Source organism: Hibiscus syriacus, unplaced genomic scaffold, assembly GCF_006381635.1.
Source record: "Hibiscus syriacus cultivar Baekdansim isolate YM2019G1 unplaced genomic scaffold, ASM638163v2 tig00110933_pilon, whole genome shotgun sequence".
NCBI classification, from domain to species: Eukaryota; Viridiplantae; Streptophyta; class Magnoliopsida; order Malvales; family Malvaceae; genus Hibiscus; species Hibiscus syriacus.
In genome coordinates, this window is record NW_024062919.1 from 968,511 (window position 1) to 988,119 (window position 19,609).

Here is a 19,609-nt window from a genome sequence, read left to right on the forward strand (position 1 = left end):
TATTTTATAATTTATTATAATATTTTTGTTATATTCAAATCCCTGAAAAATTAATTTATACCAGAACTGATCCTTAATTGTGTTCAATATTTTATAATTATTATAATATTTATGTTAAATTCAGTTTATAAAAATTAATTTAAACCGAAATTGTACTGTAACTCATGTGGCTAAGGTTTCATAAGTTGAAAAAAAAAATAACAATAAGATCAAAAAATTAATCTCAGTGACTAGAGAGAAAAGATATTAGAGATAATATAGATTTTATTCAGTAAGGATAAGATTGTTACATTATATAAAAGAATTCCCCCGTTATTAACATCATACGAGGGAAATAACAAACATTGCATATAAATAAAACAAAATTTCATAAATAAAAACAAAAATTGACAGATCAAATCGGATCTACACCCATGGGTTACGGGTCTTGTTCCATGGGACAATGTCCCGTTCTCATTTACTACAAGAGAAAACACGTCGAGTTTTCGAATGATGGGCCTTGAAAAGCTGCAGTCTCCAAGGAAACGAAACAAAAAATGAAAAAACGAGAGAGAAAACATACCATCTCCATCTGATCTCCATGGAATCCACCTCCAAATGCAAAGAGAAGATCCCAAAATCGAGTAAATCTCAGCGTAAAAAAGAGAAGCCGAGATCGGGGAAGGGAAAGGAGAAGATTAATGGGGGCTCTAGCATTGGAAGCTACAATTACCGGCTGTTTAGTTTCTTCAACAGGAAGTTCAAGATCAACGAAGTCAAGCCACCCCCTGATGTTAACAAGGCGTTTGAGTTGTTCACGGACGACTCGCTCCATATGAGCGCAGATCAGCTCAGACGGTTCCTTGCCGTGCACCAAAACGACGTTAACACGAGAGTCGACGATGCTCAGCATATCATCGAACAGGTTATGAGCAAGAGACACCCTTTGACGAAAGTTGTGAGAAACACGTTGAGCCTTGATGATTTCTTTTATTTCATGTTTTCCGATGATCTCAACGGCCCTATTCGAACTCAGGTGATCGTTTTTCTTTCGTTGTGTCGATGTGTTTTATGCTGTTTTTATCTGTTTGTTTGGCATATCGATTCTATTCATATTTGGGATATGATTATTCAATGACCTTATGAATACATAACAGAAGTTTTAGAGAGATCTAGAAAATTCATGTTTAATATTCACATTTGAATTCGAATCATGTATATCATGTTCTTGATTATCAAAAAAAAAATAATGAAACCATATTGATATGCTCGTCTGAATATATACGTCGAATACACCTATTCAAAAGTTTTTTATGTATTTGAAGAAGTGTTTATCGTTTATCTGTATTTTCCAGGTTCACCATGATATGACTGCTCCATTGTCGCATTATTACATATATACTGGCCATAATTCCTATCTAACTGGGAATCAACTGAGCAGTGATTGTAGTGAGGTTCCAATTATCAAGGCTTTGCAAAGTGGTGTTCGAGTCATCGAACTTGATCTTTGGCCTAGTTCCTCGAACACTGAAATTTATGTTCTTCATGGAAGGTATTTTCAACAATCATTTGCAAACACCCTTTTTTTTATTCTTTAAAAGGAATTAGATTTCAGTATAAAAGATGTTTCGATCCTCTTTTTCTAGATTCTTCATTTTTCTTGATATATATATATAATCATTAGAGCTGACCAACGAAATCGAGAAAATCGAAAAACTGATATGAATCGAGTTATGTGGTTCGGTTTAAAAATATAATTATACAATTCAAACTTTCATATGGAAACTGTTTGTTCCAAATCAAACCAAATTAGAAAAAGAAAAAAAATATCCAAAACAAATTTATTTTGAATTTGTTATAAGACAAATTTAAATAAATAAAATCTTAAAACTAATAATATCTTTTTATGAATTTAAATCGTAAAATCAAACTGAACAAAATCAAACCGAATCAAAAACCACAGTTTTCATATCATTCGATTTAGTTTCAATTTTTAAAAATTCGCAAAGTACATTTTAGTTCGTATTTTATTGAAAAATCGAACCGAATATCCCCTTAAGAATAATGTATTATATATATATAGGTTAGAATCTACTTACACCTACTGTAAAACTATTAACAGTAGGAAATTAGAATATATGTATATCCAACATTCATACTAGAGATCATAGATGCTCTGAGTTAAATCTCAAACCTACTAAGTGTCACCACTCACCATCTAAGGGTGATATTTGAACTAAGATAAACTCTGGGTTCAATCTCTAGAAGGATTTTGTTTGAAACGATAGCACGTAGTACATAAAATTCATAATCTATGGCTTGAGTTTATTCCAAATTCTCTCAAATATCCGATAGGCATTCGAGCTTGAACAGATAACTCGATCTTTAGATAAGTCTACTGTAATTGTATATCGGAATTTCTCTAACAGCATCTTTTGTTTATGGAATTATAGGACCTTGACAAGTCCAGTGTCACTTATCCAATGTTTGGTATCCATTAGAGAGTATGCTTTTGTTAGTTCCCCTTATCCAGTTGTTATAACATTGGAAGACCATCTTACACCAGAATTGCAAGCTAAAGCTGCTGAGGTTAGTTCTTCATTTGTCTTGTTTTCCCTTTCGAGTTTCTTTTTCCTCCACAATGATTGGAAATAATTTCGAAAATCTTGTAGATGATCAATCAAACATTTGAAAGTCTATTGAACTATCCGGACACAGATTGCTTAACCGAGTTCCCTTCACCGGAATCGTTGAAATACCGAATCATGATTTCGACAAAACCACCTAAAGAATATCTAGATTCTCGGTCGAAAGACTCCGACGAAGAGAATTCCCCAAGGGAAACAAATGACTCAGAAGGGGGTAAGCAGAAAATTACTATGTTGTTGGGATTCCAGTTTGAGTATTTGGCATGGCTACAAGTGACACAAGATTGTTCATTTTTTTTCAAAGTTTTCCCTTGGGATGGCAATAGACACTATGAATTCGGATGTTTTCAGATATCTGAGCTTCTTTTTGGATTTAGATATTATGGATTCGGATATTTGCAGAGTGAAAGCGAGGAAGAAGATGAAGACATCAAATCAGTCCAAGCCGGGGTAGTCAAGTACAAACGCCTAATAACTATCAGTGCAGGAAAGCCAAGGGGTGGCTTAAAAGAAGCATTAAAAGTTGATCCTGATAAGGTTCAACGTCTTAGTATAAGCGAACAGCAGCTCGAAAAGGCTGCCGGATCTCTTGGACTTCATGTTGTAAGGTACCCTTCAAATTCTATGCATTTCTTTTTCTTTATTTTCGTTGAAATATCCTTATCTTACACATTTTCGGATGAGTACGGAGATATAATTCTTCAAATGCATTATTTTTAAGTTATACATATTTGTGTTAATGCATATTCATATCCGACACTCTATTCGACTCCTAGTAACATGTTTTTTCAGGTTTACGCAGAAAAATATCCTGCGAATCTATCCGAAGGGTACTCGTTTTACCTCGTCAAATTACAAACCAACCATCGGATGGATGCATGGAGCTCAATGGTTGCATTTAACATTCAGGTTAGCCTTTCGAGTGATATATCTTCGTATTCATGTTTGAATATGTGTTGGATAAGTACATTTAATCCAAGTATTTTCGAGTTAAAGTAAGTTAATCTGGATCACGGAGCCTAGTAAATAATGTATCTAATAACTGCATATGATGTCCTTTTATCAGGGATACGGAAAACATCTGTGGGTGATGCATGGCATGTTTAGAGCCAATGGAGGATGTGGATATGTGATGAAACCTGAGTATTTGACTCGATCATCTGATCAGTTAATTGACCCCAAAGCAACTTTTCCAGTGAAAAAAATGTTAAAGGTGAAAAAATATGCTCCTAATTCGAGCTTCATGTGTCGGATATAGTATGTGTCTAATACGACTATGTTTATAATTTTCTTTTATATAATGCATTTAAAAGATTATGTCTTCGTACTTATATCTGAATTCATGTTGGACATTGATATCAGTTTTAAGTGAACGAAGAATCGAAATAACGTAGAAAAATATTTTGCAATTCAACAGGTGAAAATATATATGGGGGATGGATGGCGAATGGACTTTAGCCACACACATTTTGACACATACTCTCCTCCAGACTTCTACACAAAGGTTTGACAATAATTTTGTTCAAATTAGCGTGTCTCGGATATGAATACGTGTCTTTTATAAATATGTTATTTTTAATATTTTCATGTGAAGGATTCTTTGCTCATTGACAATGGCAGATATACATTGCGGGAGTGCCAGCAGATGAAGCTAAAAGGAAAACAAAGGTCATTGAAGATGATTGGATTCCGGTATGGGATGAAGAATTCACATTTCCGTTGACCGTTCCAGAATTGGCACTGCTCCGGATCGAAGTACGGGAATACGACTTGCACGAGAAAGACGATTTCGGTGGCCAAACATGTTTGCCGATACCGGAGCTAAAGACCGGGATCCGGTCCGTCCCACTGCATGATAGGAAGGGAGTGAAATATGAAAATGTAAGGCTCCTAATGTTCTTTGAGTTCGAAGAAATAGTGTAGAATTACCAATCCACCACGATCAATTCATTACTTGTTTAACCCTTTGCGTTGCACCACAATGAGATTAATGCATATGTATGTATGCTTGTATATATATGTATGTATGTAAAAGCTATTGTAATCAGATGAGAAAAGTTATGAAATGTCCCACGTTCCTTTTTAAGCAAAATAAGAAATTTCACACTTCATTACAAATTTTTTTATACACAATTTGTTTAAAATTTAAACTCCACAATCTTATTTATTATTTAAAATTTTAAAATTAAAATTTAGTCGCACCCCGTCATCCAAGATCACATGCCATTACACGTGGTTCCAAATTCCATTCACATAATCATTTTTTCTTTCTTTCAAAGATTATTCAAAGTTTTTAATTCCTTTGTCTTGCTTCCCCAAGAAGTAGTTGTGAAGTGGTCCAACATAATCAAGAAGTAAATGTGAAGTGGTCCAACATAATCAATACGATTTCCAAAATGTAAATTACCAATTTACCTTTTCAATCATTATTTTTAAGAGCCATTAATGATTTAATTAATAACATTAAACCAACTCCAAAGCTGTCCAGCTAGTCCAGTTCATGAAACATCCAAAATGTTCTTTGATAAAACAACAAGAAAATAACATATCTAAAAGAAGTAAAGAACCACATAATAAGTATATATATTGTACAAGTATAATAAAAATATTTAATTCTCTCGTTCCTTATTATATCTTTACACTTTTAAAAAGACATAATAATGAAAAGGATAAAGTATACAATCGTTTATAGAGTATTATTTTGTTGAGTTCTTCAATTATTAAATATTACAAAATGATCCTTCGATTATAGGTGTTGTTTTGTTGAATCTCTCAACTATTAAAAGTTACAAAATAATCAACTTACTATTCATATATTTCAAACTTATCATTTTCCTTTAAAAAATTGACAATCGTTTGAGCTGGACGTTAACCAGCTGACCGTGATATGATAAAATCATATTTTAATAAAGTATATTGGCATTGTCATTGCTTTTAAGCACTAACTTGACAACATTATGTAAATGGAGAATCGATCCACAAAATACAGCTCAACTGGTTCTGGGATTAAATTTTATCATATCTAGTCAACAAATTAATATTCAGCTCATACATCTGTCAAATTTTTAACTGAAAATGACAAGTTTAGAATATATGAATAGTCATGTGACCATTTTGTAACTTTTAATAGTCAAGGGACTCGATAAAGTAGTGTCCTATTGTTGGGGGATTATTTTATAATTTAATTAGTTGATGGACTAAACAAAACAACGTCATATAACTGAATGACTATTTATGTACTTTGCCCTAATAAAAATTTTCAATATTTTATTAATATTCATTTTTACCCATATATGTTTTCTATAATCTCAATCTTAATTTTGCAAAAAAAAAATGCTTATTTTGATTAAAATAATTTAAGTATTTAAAGTAAAATAAAATTTAAATATTTTTATTTTACTTTTAAGTTAATTTTGTTAACATTGGGTTTGAGGTTGAAAATACTTTAAAATATATAAAAATAATAATAATATTAAAAACTAATTTTACTATTATATATTTTAAAAAGAGGGAAAAAAGGTAATTCAGTTACCGGCCTATAACAATGGCATTGGACATAATCATCCATTAAAACATTTCAAAAGAATTTTTTCTTTAAAAAAAACAAAACAAAGTATACTTTTTGAACAAATAATGCACATCTACAGCCCTCATTGAAATTGACAATATAAATAAATAAATAAATATAATAATGAACTATTATAGGTATAATTGGGTTTTAATGCTCTATTATACTGAAAATTGAGATTTAATCTTTTGATTTTAATTTGACATAATTTAGTTATTCACTTTTATGATGTTATTTGTATTAAATTATAGTATTATTAATTTGTATCGTTAAAGTAATAATAAAAGAATTTCACATCATCCCTTTAACTACAACAATTATTATCAATTTGAACATACTAGTAGTATTATATAAATAAAAAATCAAATAATGTCAAATTAAAATAAATAATTAAAGCTCAAATTTTAGCACAATAAGGGGGTTTACAGAATTATTATTATATAAATAAAAATTAGGGTAAATATATATTTATATATCTAAATTTGATTTTAATGTTTAATTTGATAATTAATTTTTTTTTTCTTTTCAATCGGGTACCTTAATTTAGCTTTAAAGTTCAATTTAATATTTTTTTATCCAATTAGATAATTGAATTTGACTTATTAGTGTAATTAAGTATCTAAACTTGGGAATTCCATCCATACGCCCACTTTGTTCTTTTATTTTTGTGAATGTGTCATTCATCCTTCAAGTTTTGTCAACTCAACAATTTAGTTATTGTCATCGTCAAATCTTTAATCGAGTCAACATGTGATGTCCTAAAATCTGGAGGTAAATTAAAATAAGCACTCTACGTCATTCATGCACGATCTTTTAACAATATCCTCTCCCTCTAAGGCGCTCCTCGAGACTCAATAGAGGGTGGGGAAAATAAAATCTTGAACATTCCACATAGTGTTGTCCCAAGAATACAATATCTGATTGTTGGAGGTTTCGACCGACCGTTCAATTAGAATATATCTCAAACAGATATCAAGACCAAATTCAAATATCTAATTAGATCAAAGAAAATTTTAACCTTTAAACTAAGTTCAAGTACCAAAATATATATTTACCCAAAATTTTATAGAATTGTCACATTGACCTTATGATAGATACAAATAGTCTACTAGATTAGACGATCAAATACGACAGGATCATGATGAAATCTTACCAGAATATCCATCGCGATGCCAACTGTCCGACGGGGTCTACGAGTCTTAATGGGACCCACATTCATATATGGGTCCCGCAATCATCCATCCTACTTTTTCCCGGGGAAAAAGTAGAGATGAAACGATGATAAATTCCCCATATTTATATTTTTTGATTTTGGTTTTATTGAATCAGATTTCTGGGAATTGTAGCAGAAACCCAAATGTCCAAACAAACTTACAGGGTCTGCTTTTGCTTCCGGCGGAGGTTCAGGCTCACAGTTTCAGAGGCACCCGAGGAGATCAAGAGAGTGTTCGAACGGTACTCCGAGAATGGATTAATGTCCACCGATGGACTTCAAAGGTTCTTAGTTGAAGTCCAGAAAGAAGATAAGGCAACCAGAGAAGATGCTCAGAAGATTATTGACAGTGTTAAGCATTTTCATAGAAAGGGTTTAAATCTTGAAGCTTTTTTCAAGTATCTCTTTGATGATATCAATCCTCCTCTTGCTTCTCTGGGGTAATCAAAACTTTTCCCATCTCTTTTTGATTTGTGTTTACTTGTAGATGATTTATGTTTTGTTTGGTTGCTAGGAAAATTTTATAGAAAGGGTGTAAAGCAGGAAGTTTTTTAGGATTGGTTTAAAGTTAGATGGTTTATGTTTTTGTTTGGTTGCTGGGAAAAATTGGCTTAACTTAAATTAGGAACTTTTCTTGTTATCCTTCTACTTTTGAGTAGGACTTAATCTAGCTGACCTCAAGATGTATATGATCTCGAGTTTGACTCGAAATTTTAGGCTAGAAGCTCGGATCGAGTTCGATCTAGTTTTACTCTAAAACCTCGAATTTGATTCAAGCTAAAAATCAAGCTGAATGAGTTAGCTAGATTATGCTCGATAGCTCGCATGCTTCTGTTTGGTTTATGGGAAAATTTTGGGAGAAAAATAGAAGTTTTTGACACATGTTTGTGTTTTGTTCCTATTTGGGTATTACTTTTGGGAGGAAAATCTGATATCTTTGTATGGGATTTAAATGAAACTAACACTAAGTTTCATCTCAGTAATTACTGTATATTGGCTGAATTGTGTTGTTGGGTTCATAGCTTTGATGATTGCCCCGTGATGATGCCGATGTCTTGGAAAATTCTTAACTCCAAGCTAAAATAAAATATTCGATCAGACTTTTGAACTTGTCTATTCGATTTGTGTTTCTCTTTGAATTTGTTGTTGATGTCGTTTTCGTTTCTTTGTTTTCAGGTCCACCATGATATGAATGCTCCTTTGTCTCATTATTTCATACATACCGGTCATAATTCCTATCTTACCGGGAATCAACTCAGTAGCGACTGCAGCGATGTCCCCATCATAAATGCACTTAAGAGAGGCGTGAGAGTGATAGAGTTGGATATATGGCCGAATTCCACGAAAAATAATGTCGATGTTCTTCATGGAAGGTACGTAACTCTTGATCCGCAAATCGTTCCCCTTCTAAACTGTTAACATGAATTGGATAGTCCATTGTACGAAATGACGATAAACGTTTAACCGAAAGTCATAACATCATGTAGAACTCTGACTACTCCGGTGGAACTCATCAAGTGTCTGAGGTCTATTAAGGAATACGCTTTTGTTGCATCGGAATACCCGGTTGTTATAACTCTAGAAGATCATCTTACTCCGGATCTTCAGGGTAAAGTTGCCGAGGTGTGAGTCTCTTGGTGCTTATGATGGGATTTGAAATGGCTAATGTTCCCATAAACTTACGTTTCTGTGGTTGATTTCTAGATGGTAACTGAAACATTCGGAGACATCCTGTTTTCGCCTGGCTCGGAATGCTTAAAAGAATTCCCGTCTCCGGAATCATTGAAGAAGCGGATAATCATATCTACAAAACCACCAAAGGAATACCTTGAGGCCAAAGAAGTTAAGGATAAAGAGAATGAGTCGGAGAAGGGTAAGGTCCGTGATGAAGAAACTTGGGGAAAAGAAGTTCCAGACCTTAACGAAGCAGAATACAAGGTCTCTGGTGTTCCCGAGTGTGGTTCATTACTTCAAATCTAGTTTACTAGCTGTAACTGTAAAATTTACAGTTCACTTATTGTTTTATCTCATATGACAGGACGACTTGGATGAAGTAGATGAGGAAGATACCGATGATGGAGATAAATCGCAGCATGCTTTAGCACCAGAATACAAACGCTTAATCGCTATTCATGCCGGGAAGCCAAAGGGCGGATTAGAGGAATGTCTAAGGGTGGATCCCGATAAGGTTAGACGTCTTAGCATGAGTGAGCAACAACTTGAAAAGGCTGCAGTTACTCATGGAAAAGAAATTGTCAGGTAATTCATAAAAGATTTGGCAAATTCTATTTACGAGAAAGTATCCTTCGTCATTAGATAAAGCTACGAATTTCTTTTCTGATGTTTCAACTGCTACAGATTTACGCAGCGGAATATTCTTAGGGTATATCCGAAGGGTACGCGCGTCGACTCTTCCAATTACAACCCATTAATCGGATGGATGCATGGCGCTCAAATGGTCGCATTTAATATGCAGGTTTATACACATTCCCCTCGCTTCTATTCATTTGTGATCATTTTAAGCATAGCTGAGCAAAACTCGGGTTTTTCCTTGTGAGGAAGTGATTGCTTGTAGTGCACGATGTGTGCATACAAGTTTGTTGTGCAGATAACGAGAAATCAATAGCACACCATTCGTTATCCTAGACTGATTATAGGATTCGTTCTTGATTCTACAATCGGATTTCATCGTCGCGTAATAGATTCTTATATTTCCTTATCGGTTTGTGATAGGGTTATGGAAGATCATTGTGGTTGATGCATGGAATGTTTAAGGCCAACGGCGGATGTGGATACTTGAAAAAACCCGAGTTCCTATTGAACCCTAATGACGTCTTTGATCCGCGAGTCAAGTTAGCGGTGAAGAAAATTTTGAAGGTTAGTGTTTTTTATGGCCATGGGATTCGAGTTCTTCGGTTTTCTTAACCTGAAGTGCTGATTTCTTGATTTGGTATATTGGTTTCTGAAGGTAACTGTTTACATGGGGGAAGGCTGGTATTATGATTTTCATCACACTCATTTCGACGCTTATTCGCCTCCGGACTTTTATGCAAGGGTAAGTCGATAAACCTACATATCCGACAATATCTCTGATAGAACCCGATCCGTGTTAAAAGTAAAGATCTTCATCTCGAAATTTTGATTAATCCGTATCCAGGTGGGGATTGCCGGAGTTCCGGTAGATTCGGTGATGAAGAAAACCAAGGCATTAGAGGACAATTGGGTGCCTTCTTGGAACGAGGAATTTGAATTCCCTCTAACTGTCCCGGAACTAGCTATACTCCGTATCGAAGTGCACGAATACGACATGTCCGAAAAGGATGACTTTGGAGGCCAAACATGCCTACCGATTTCGGAGCTAAGAAGTGGTATCCGAGCTGTTTCACTTAACAGCCGCAAAGGTGAGAAATACAACTCCGTGAAGCTCCTCATGCGCTTCGAATTCGTCAATCCGTAGTCACTTAAAGGCGAATACCAGTCCATATTTCTGTACCAACCTTCAATTTGTTTGATGGCATTGTGAGCTTGTGTGCAGTTTACTTTATCTACCACATGTTGCACGTGTATACTTGCGTCTTTCCGAGTCCGTGGAGTAGAATACGAGTGTAAGATATAGACATGTTTCTGACACGAATGCGTTTATTTTCCTGTATTGCTTGTATGATTGCTGTGTCTAATTTGTAATCTTAGATATAATACAAAGACTTATATATATTTAGGATACTTTAGTATCTAAACTATCAATTTTATTTTGTTTTAGTATCTAAACTTTTATTTGTTTTAGAATTATTGTTTCATTTTAGTATCTATCATTAAAAACTTAATAGAATTGTTGCACTTGTCATTTTTATGGGTAAATTACATCATTCATCACTTAACTATCTTCTTGCTCTATTTTGGTTAAGTTTTAATTTTTTTAATTTAACTACTCAGTTTTCAAATTATTCATGTTTTAATCACTTTAATTTATTTTATTAATAATTTTGTAACATGACATTTTTATTATTATTTTATTAGTATATAATTAAAATAAAAAAATAAATTTGAAAGTTTGAGTGATTAAATTAATAGTAATTTGAAAGTTAAGTAATTAAATTAAAAAATAAACTTAAATGACTAGAATAGAAGTGAGAAGATAGTTGAGTGACAAATGATATAATTTACCCATAAAAAGTGTCATAATGTAACAGTTCTGCTAAATTTTTAATAGTGAGATACTATAACAAAATAAAAAGTAAACGTTAGATATGATTTTGAAATAAATGAAAATTTAGGTATTAAAATGAAACAAAAATGATAGCTTAGATGTTAAAAGTGTAGTTTATCTGAATTCTTATTTATAGTTTTCAGTTTTTTTAAGTTTTAATAGTATATTTTGATGCTCGATTGGAATTAACTCGTATATCAAATTTATTTATCTGAATTTATTATCCATATAAATAAAATAAATTTAAATATATAATATTATCTGAAATCAAATATCTAACTTTATTGTGATAATTGATTTATTGTCCGAAAATAAAATTTTTCTGTAATATTTAAATCTGTAAAATATAATTAATTAAGATCTGGTATTTAACTGAGATGGGAATTCTTTTTTCTTGTGAGGTATTTAATTTTGGAGTTATCTGAGTAGTCGTTATGTGATGGGATTCGAAAACGCTTCGATTTTGAAGCTGAATTTCCCTTAATTGTGTCCCGTGTTTTCTTATAGAGACTGAGTTAAGCAATGATTCAGAGTTTTGCTTTCTATGGGCTCTAGAATTTGTGATTTTGAATGCAGCTTTTGGATCCTCTTTTTAGTATTTTAATTTGTTGTTGTTCAGACAAGGAGAACCTGTGTCTTTACTGACATCCGAATGAGGCATGGGAGGTAGCTTTACCGGCCGAGGAAGTTCCACCTGACCTGAGCTCCCTGAGCCGGCATTGGGCATAAATTTTGCAAGAGATGGGATAAACGGTAAAGACTGGCTTTCGCTGGTTGCGGTGCATAGTGATTGTTGGTTGCTCTCGGTGGCTTTCTACTTTGGAGCTCGACTTAATCGGAATGAGAGGTACAATATTATGACATCTCTCTTTTCTTCACATGTACCCTAGATTTTACAGGTGTTCATCGAAATTGTCTTTATGATCGTCTCTTCCCTAAAAGGTTATGTCTTATTGGGAATGATATATGAATGCCCATGACTTGATCTAAAACAAAAAAAAAGGAGAAAAAAACAAGAAAGGAGGCTGATTGAGCAGAGTCTGAAATTCAATAAACTCTTGGTATACTGATGTGGATGTTGGAATGCTTGACTATGTTACTCAAACTTGGGTGTAAATACTGATGTGAACGGTGGTACAACTGTCCTTCGTGTCAAAACAAGGTATGGCAATAGCCGTCAATGGAGGGGTTAACCCTGATCGATTTATTCGATTTATTCACTGATGTTGTTGTAAAGCAGCCATGGCGAACGAATGCACAATTCTGTTGTTACTGCCTACTGGTCTCTCATTCCTTGGATCGCAAGTCGAACACATTGGTTCTTTAGGTATGTTAATAATGAGTAGTGGCATACAAATGGATGAGGCATAGGCTTTATAATCATGTTCGATTTTCTTGTTTCAGAATCGAGTGGGATATTTAGTTGCTCCAAGTTCGAATGGCTGATCCAATACCAATACCCGATCGACTAGGTTTTATGTACAACAGAGGCATCTATCATGTATGGTTAAATACCTTTTTCTTTTCCCCTAATGAAATTTCCCATTTCCTTTCAGTAATTTGGTTTTGTTTTCTGCATTTGAAGTTGGTACAGGCCATAGAATACTTAGAAGAGTTACGTAAATTAAGATTCAAACTTTAAATTTATTTTTGAAAGAGTAATTAAGGAACTAACTTGATTAGGCGGCGATAATCTTTTTCTTTTCAGTACAAAATAGTCATGGTCTAGAGATCGATCGGAGAAAGAGTTATATATATATATATTAAGATTCGAAATTTAATTTAATTTTACTTAAGTGTGTCGACCAAAATCATAGTTTTTGATTTAATTTAATTTTAGTTTTGTTTGATATTGAGGGACTCCGGTGGTTAAAAGAAGTATTGTTCTTCTTTTAAGTTCTAGATTCGAATAGTTGTATCTGTAAGGTATGTATACGTCTTAGGAGTTAAAAAATTATGAGTAAATATTACATTACAATCAAGAAAAATATAAGTTAAAGTTTTAATTTTTTAAATTCAATTCAATTTTATTTATTTTGTATTTAGATCATTAAAATATAACACTAAAACATAAGTCTGTCCATGGGCCTGCTGGACCATCCCATACCAAATTTGGTCAGATCGCAGGCTTTTCCAATCTTGGTATAATTTAAATAATTTTTCTGATAAATATAGGATACTTAGAGAGAGAGAGAGAGAGTGTGTTCAAAGATTTAGGGGTTGTTTGGTTTAGATTATTTTCATTTACATTTAAAAAAAACAAAAAACGTTGAAGAAAACATGTTTGGTTATAAAATTAGAAAATAATTTTTGAAAAATAAAAACAAAAATAAGTGAATATATGAAAACATAAAAAAGATGTTTATAGTGTTTTTATTAAAATTGTTTTGGAAATTTGAAAAATAAGAAAAATATGGGATCTAGATTTTGACTTAACGTACATGAGTTCGAATCATTCTAACAATTTTTTTTTTATTGAATGTATCTAAAACTCTCAAACTTTTGTAAAAAAATCAATATGGTCCATGTTTTTTTACACTTAATGTAATCCTTAAACTGAATTTTTTTAATAATTTATATATTTAATGTATTAAATATCTTAATAATATGTTTATATTTTATATTTTGAAGTTAAATAATTTCTTTATTTTTCTAAAAAATTAAATAAGTCCTCAAACTTTCTAAGAAAATCAATTATACCCTCGAACTTTAGTCAAAAAAAGCAATTAAGCTCATTTATCACATAATTGCCTACCGTATACTACCATAACAATATCTTGAACTATAACATCAATATTGTAGATTGTCGTGTATGCTTCGTGAATTGTCATGTAAGCGGTGTGACAGTCAATGCTTGATTCCGTTGGTTAAAAGGTTAGATTGATTTCCCCCCAATTTAAGAGTAACATTGAGTGCAAAAAATATTTAGGATCTACACTAGTTTTTCTCAAAAGTTAGGTGACCTCAATTACCATTAAACATATTTTTTATTTTAATAACACTTTTGCGTGTTCTTGCTTACAATTGTTTTTTGAATTTAATTGATGTCTAATATGCATCAACTTTATATTCTTATTATAACCTAAAATAATTTTTGTTATGAAATTTCTCATCAACTTTATTGTTTTATATTTGTATAACTCGCATATTAAATTTATGTAATGATTTTTTTTAATAATTATAATTTAATTTAATTATTTAATAAGTATTTGTTCATTTCTATTTAATATATTTTTTTAATTTTATTTATGATTCAAGTTTTCATTTACATTAATCAAATATGTTTTCTAATTTTCAAAAAACTAAAAACGAAAATTATTTTCTGAAAATAAAAATAAAAAACATAAAATATCTTATAGAACCAAACGGATCCTTAACCTTTTAACGATTATCATTCATGCTATTATATATGCAGTACTCGAATACGACACCTTAAAAGATAATAACAATTTTTTTAAATAGAAGCCGCTAGTTTTATTAAAAAGTGAAAATTTAAGATTACAATAAGAGTTTACAACTATTATTATAAATTAAATACATGATTTTGACATTTTTCTAACATTAAAACTAGTCACTTATATCATAAAAGAACATACATGAAAAAGGTTTAGAATCTAACCAAAATTTTTGAACAAAAATAGATACAAACAAATTTAATTGTATCGACAAATAAACTAAAAGAGAGAATTAAGCTATTGAAAGACCACAGAGAATCGTAAATCAGAGCCGAGCGTCGTGAGGAACTATCCACAATCGTAAAACCGCGTATCCAAATTCAGTCCGAGGCTCCATAGCAGTAAATATAAACTGAATTACAAATAAGCGTCATTTTAATCAGTCATGACGTCATCAAATCAAACCCTAAAAAAACATAAAATAAAATAAACGGGTAAATAACCGAAAATCGTGCCACAAATATAGAGAAAAATGTATTATAAAGGTAGAGGTAAACGTGAGAGAAAGATAATTATTTTTATAAAAAACTAAAAAAAAATAAAGAGAGAAAAAAACGATGATCGATAATCAACATCAAAATTAGTATATTGTCGACTAAACATAATAAAAAAAAAATATGTTCTATAGAACACGGAGTGAAAAATGGGGAGGAGATTGGGGAGCAACTAGGTACATAACAGCAAATATTTTAACTGCCAACATTGTTTAGTTTAAATATAAGACATTAAATTTAAATATACAAGGTCTTTTTGGTATTATTTTAATATTAAAAAATAGTTCATATATTTTATTTTTTAACATGAAATTATATATTATTATGTTATTACATTTAATTATAAAAGTATGTATATTATTATTATTCAATAAAAATAGATAATTTGTGTGGATCGGACAGAACCAGAATGGTATCTAAGTTTATGAATAAAAATAGTTGTCTCTTGTTCCTATATGTAATGGGGTAAGGGGGAGATAAGATAGTAGGCTGTCCCCAACACTAGGTTGAGAGCAACTTCCGTAGGAGACATTCAAATTATGAAATACCCTCCATAAAACTCGATCCTACGAATTTAAAATTAAAAACTTTGCATTCTACCGATGAGAAACACGGCATTGCTTTTCTGACTCGGTTACAGCTTGGAACCTCTCCTCACCGTTCCGGTCCACCCAACTCGCTTCTCTCTAACCTACTCGCAGCCCACAACGCGTGCTTTCACTCTAGCCTCTCCTTTTCTCTCCACGTGCCTGTTAATTTACGTCGGTTTTTAAAATTTTAATTAAAGTTTGTATTTTTCATTTTTCTGACATTTTTACTGTCTTTTTGCTTTTTTGTTTTATTGATTTTAATCCTTATTTATCTTTATTTCTCTAGAAGATGATGATTTCTTAATATGTCGTTTTATATTGAATGTTTTTTCATTTTTTTTCTTTCTTGCTATATATACGAATATATAATTCTGTCTATCATGAACATAAATGAACCAAGTGATTAAAATTATGTTCGTATTTATTTGTTTATTTTTAAAAATATTTATATTTATTTAAATTTTAACTTAAATGCATCATTCTCCTCTAATGTTGTCATTCGTACCAAGTTATCTCTTAAAATATTTTTAAAACGTTTTGTCACGTAAAATTTAAATCGTTATATTATTTATCCCAAATCATTAATTTCATAAAAAAAATTATTAATTAAAACACACCACGTCACTCCTTAATCTTAATTTTCCCTTTTAATCTATATAAATAAAAAATAATATTTTAATCATTAAATATAATATTAAAGGTTAACTCCATCTGCCTCACCCGTCACCGTCGCCTCTTGATTTCCTCTATCGCCACAAATCTCCGCCTGACGCTCCATTACTTCACTTCCTCATAGATATGTGCCTTTCACAATTCATTAACATTGCATTCCAATAATCAAATCAAGATTTATCCATTAGCTAATTCCAACATCTTTGAAAAAAAAAACAAAGAAAATAGTACAACTTTCCCTAAATAAAAATCAAAATCCATTGAATCTTATTATCATACTCATCTCTTATTGAACCTATAATTAAATCTAGGGTAATACATAAGTTGTCCCTCAACTACAAGTATTACTTTGTTGAGTCCCTTAACTATTAAAAGTTACAATATGATCCATCAACTATAGGGTATTATTTTGTTGAGTTCTCCAACTATTAAAAGTTACAAAATTATCACGACTATCTATATGTTTTAAACTCGTCATTTTCAGTTAAAAGATTGGCGGTCATATGAGCTGAACTTTTAACTTGTTGATCGTGATATGATAACATTTCATCTCAAAACTGTTTGAGTTATGTTTTGTGGATTGACTCTTCGTTTACATTATGTCGTTGAGCTAATGCTTGAAATATTATATCGTTGTGTCAATTCTTGAAAGCAACATTGATGCTAGTAGACGTCATTAAGACATAATTTTATCATAACCCAATCAACATGTTAATGTTCGACTCAGGTGGTCATCAATTTTTAACGGAAAATGATGAGTTTGAAATATATGAATAATCAGGGGAGTATTTTGTAACTTTTAAATAATCGAGGGATTCAATAAAATAATATTTTATAGTCAAAGGACCATTTTTGTACTTTACCCTTAAATCTAATTTGGAGGAATTAAATTGGAAAACAATAAATTTAAGAATAAAATTATCTGAAAAAATGAAAATTTCTAGATAATGTCACTATATTTTCAAATATTATTTATTATTAATAAATTTATATTATCATTATATAATACTATAAGGGTGCGTTTGATTTATGGAATGTAAGATTATCAGTGAGAATGTTAGATTACAAGGGAATAAGATTACTTTGAATGTTGTATTTTGTGTTTGGTTGGTTTAGCAGAAATGTAAGATTACCTTGTTTTGTTAAATGAATAAAATATGATTGGAATGCATATTTGATCAAATTGTCCTTATTATATATTTGTTTTTTAACAAGTTAGAAAATATTTATATATTTTATTTAAAAAAATTAAATTCATAAAATTTATATATATATATATATACAAAATTGAAAATACAAAAAAGTTTAATGAAAGGGTAAAATTGTATTTTAACCCCTGAACTTCATATAAAATTTTAATTATATATATTTTTTTGTAAATCTAAAATAGTTTAAGGATAAATTTGTAATTTAACCTTCGTAGAATTTTTATTATTAAATAACAGAAGAATGATATTTTTGGGAAAAAAATTAAGGGCATTTTAGTCTAAACAGCCGGTAATCCAACAATACTTAAGAAAATGGAGGTAATGACATTCCCGGTAATATACCTAAAAAAATCTAATATTGGTAATAAGATATTACCGAGAATTAGATTCCGGACCAACCAAACATGAAAATGTAGATTCTATTCCTATAAAAATTTTACATTTCTTAAACCAAACATTCTCTAAAATCAAATAATATAAAGAAAAATTGACTTGTATACTATATACCTAGTTCCAAAACGCGTGACCTAACGTACGCATGAAATCCAAGGCCCAATCAGCTTTGGAGTTCAAAATTTCAAACTCAATAATGCTTCCTTTGCATTTGCATTTACATTTCATCTTTGATTTTTTCAGGTAACCAAAACAAAAGGGCGATTTGATCAAACTAACATTATTTAACTAAATATTTATTTTTTAGCACTGGTTGATATATATTTTTTGAAGTGGCATTCTTTCGGCTAAGTTGGCGAAAGGTGCGTCCCCGAGGATGCGTTTTACCCGTGTTTTTGTTGAGTTGGATGCCACGTGTGGAAGACGCATCCCCAGGGACGCGCCTTCACTGGATTCTAATGACTCGACTGTCATGCTGGTATTTTGTTTAATAATAAATATTTTATTTTTATTATTATTATAAATTAGTTATATATTATGTAAAGTGTTTCGATTATAATGTAAGAATTATCAAATGTAATTGTTAATGTGTGTTAAAGGTGAGTGAAGTTATCTACATTAATATGATAGAACAATATAGAAAACCAGTTTTTTTTATTGTAGTTATAGAAAATATGAAATTATAATATTACACATATGGTATATTATTATTTTTATTTTGATTATCAATCTATTAATTTTATCAGTTAATTATTTAAATTTATCAATCTAGTAATCTCTTATCAATATTTAACAAAAATATTGATGCATAAGTTAAAAATAGTATAATTACATATTTAATCTTCAGACTTACATATTTTATGAAATTAGTCTTATTGAAAATTTAATTAATAAATTTATCCTCCAATCAGAACATGAAATGTGTCATCGTATACATAAATTTTTAATAACTTTTAATTTGTTTAATTTAATATTTTTCTACTTAGAATGTGGAATTATTATTATATTTAAAAAAATTATAACTAATAATATTAATTATTTATTAAATATATTGAAAATTTATGTATTTAAAAGTTAAAAATTATTTAGGTGTACATACATTGACAAATTATAAATGCATAACATTAAATTATTAGAAACAAAAACATTTATTTAATACATATTAATTACATAAGAGTTAAC

At 30.9% G+C, this 19,609-nt stretch overlaps 1 protein-coding gene, 1 long non-coding RNA gene and 1 pseudogene across 2 annotated transcripts; all 3 read left to right on the top strand.

The window, feature by feature from the left end:
* The first annotated feature begins 564 nt into the window (after positions 1-564).
* LOC120147180 lies at positions 565-4,664 on the top strand (annotated as a pseudogene).
* A 2,822-nt stretch (positions 4,665-7,486) lies between these two features.
* On the top strand, positions 7,487-11,168 carry LOC120147179 (phosphoinositide phospholipase C 2-like). Its single transcript, XM_039160620.1, has 9 exons — positions 7,487-7,848; positions 8,584-8,781; positions 8,896-9,031; positions 9,113-9,346; positions 9,447-9,667; positions 9,767-9,884; positions 10,142-10,285; positions 10,377-10,463; positions 10,566-11,168. The coding sequence occupies exons 1-9, from the start codon at positions 7,553-7,555 to the stop codon at positions 10,863-10,865; spliced, it is 1,734 nt and encodes a 577-aa protein (XP_039016551.1). The 5' UTR covers positions 7,487-7,552; the 3' UTR covers positions 10,866-11,168.
* Positions 11,169-11,975: 807 nt separating this feature from the next.
* On the top strand, positions 11,976-13,168 carry LOC120147181. Its single transcript, XR_005518268.1, has 2 exons — positions 11,976-12,108; positions 12,147-13,168. It is a non-coding gene; the product is annotated as an uncharacterized LOC120147181 (long non-coding RNA).
* The last annotated feature ends 6,441 nt before the right edge of the window (positions 13,169-19,609 follow it).

Coding starts and splice junctions, on each gene's coding strand:
- LOC120147179 (XM_039160620.1), top strand. CDS start 7,553: ATGTCCAAACAAACTTACAGGGTCTGCTTTTGCTTCCGGCGGAGGTTC. Junction 9,668..9,766: donor CATGGAAAAGAAATTGTCAG/GTAATTCATAAA, acceptor CAACTGCTACAG/ATTTACGCAGCGGAATATTC. Junction 10,464..10,565: donor CTCCGGACTTTTATGCAAGG/GTAAGTCGATAA, acceptor ATCCGTATCCAG/GTGGGGATTGCCGGAGTTCC.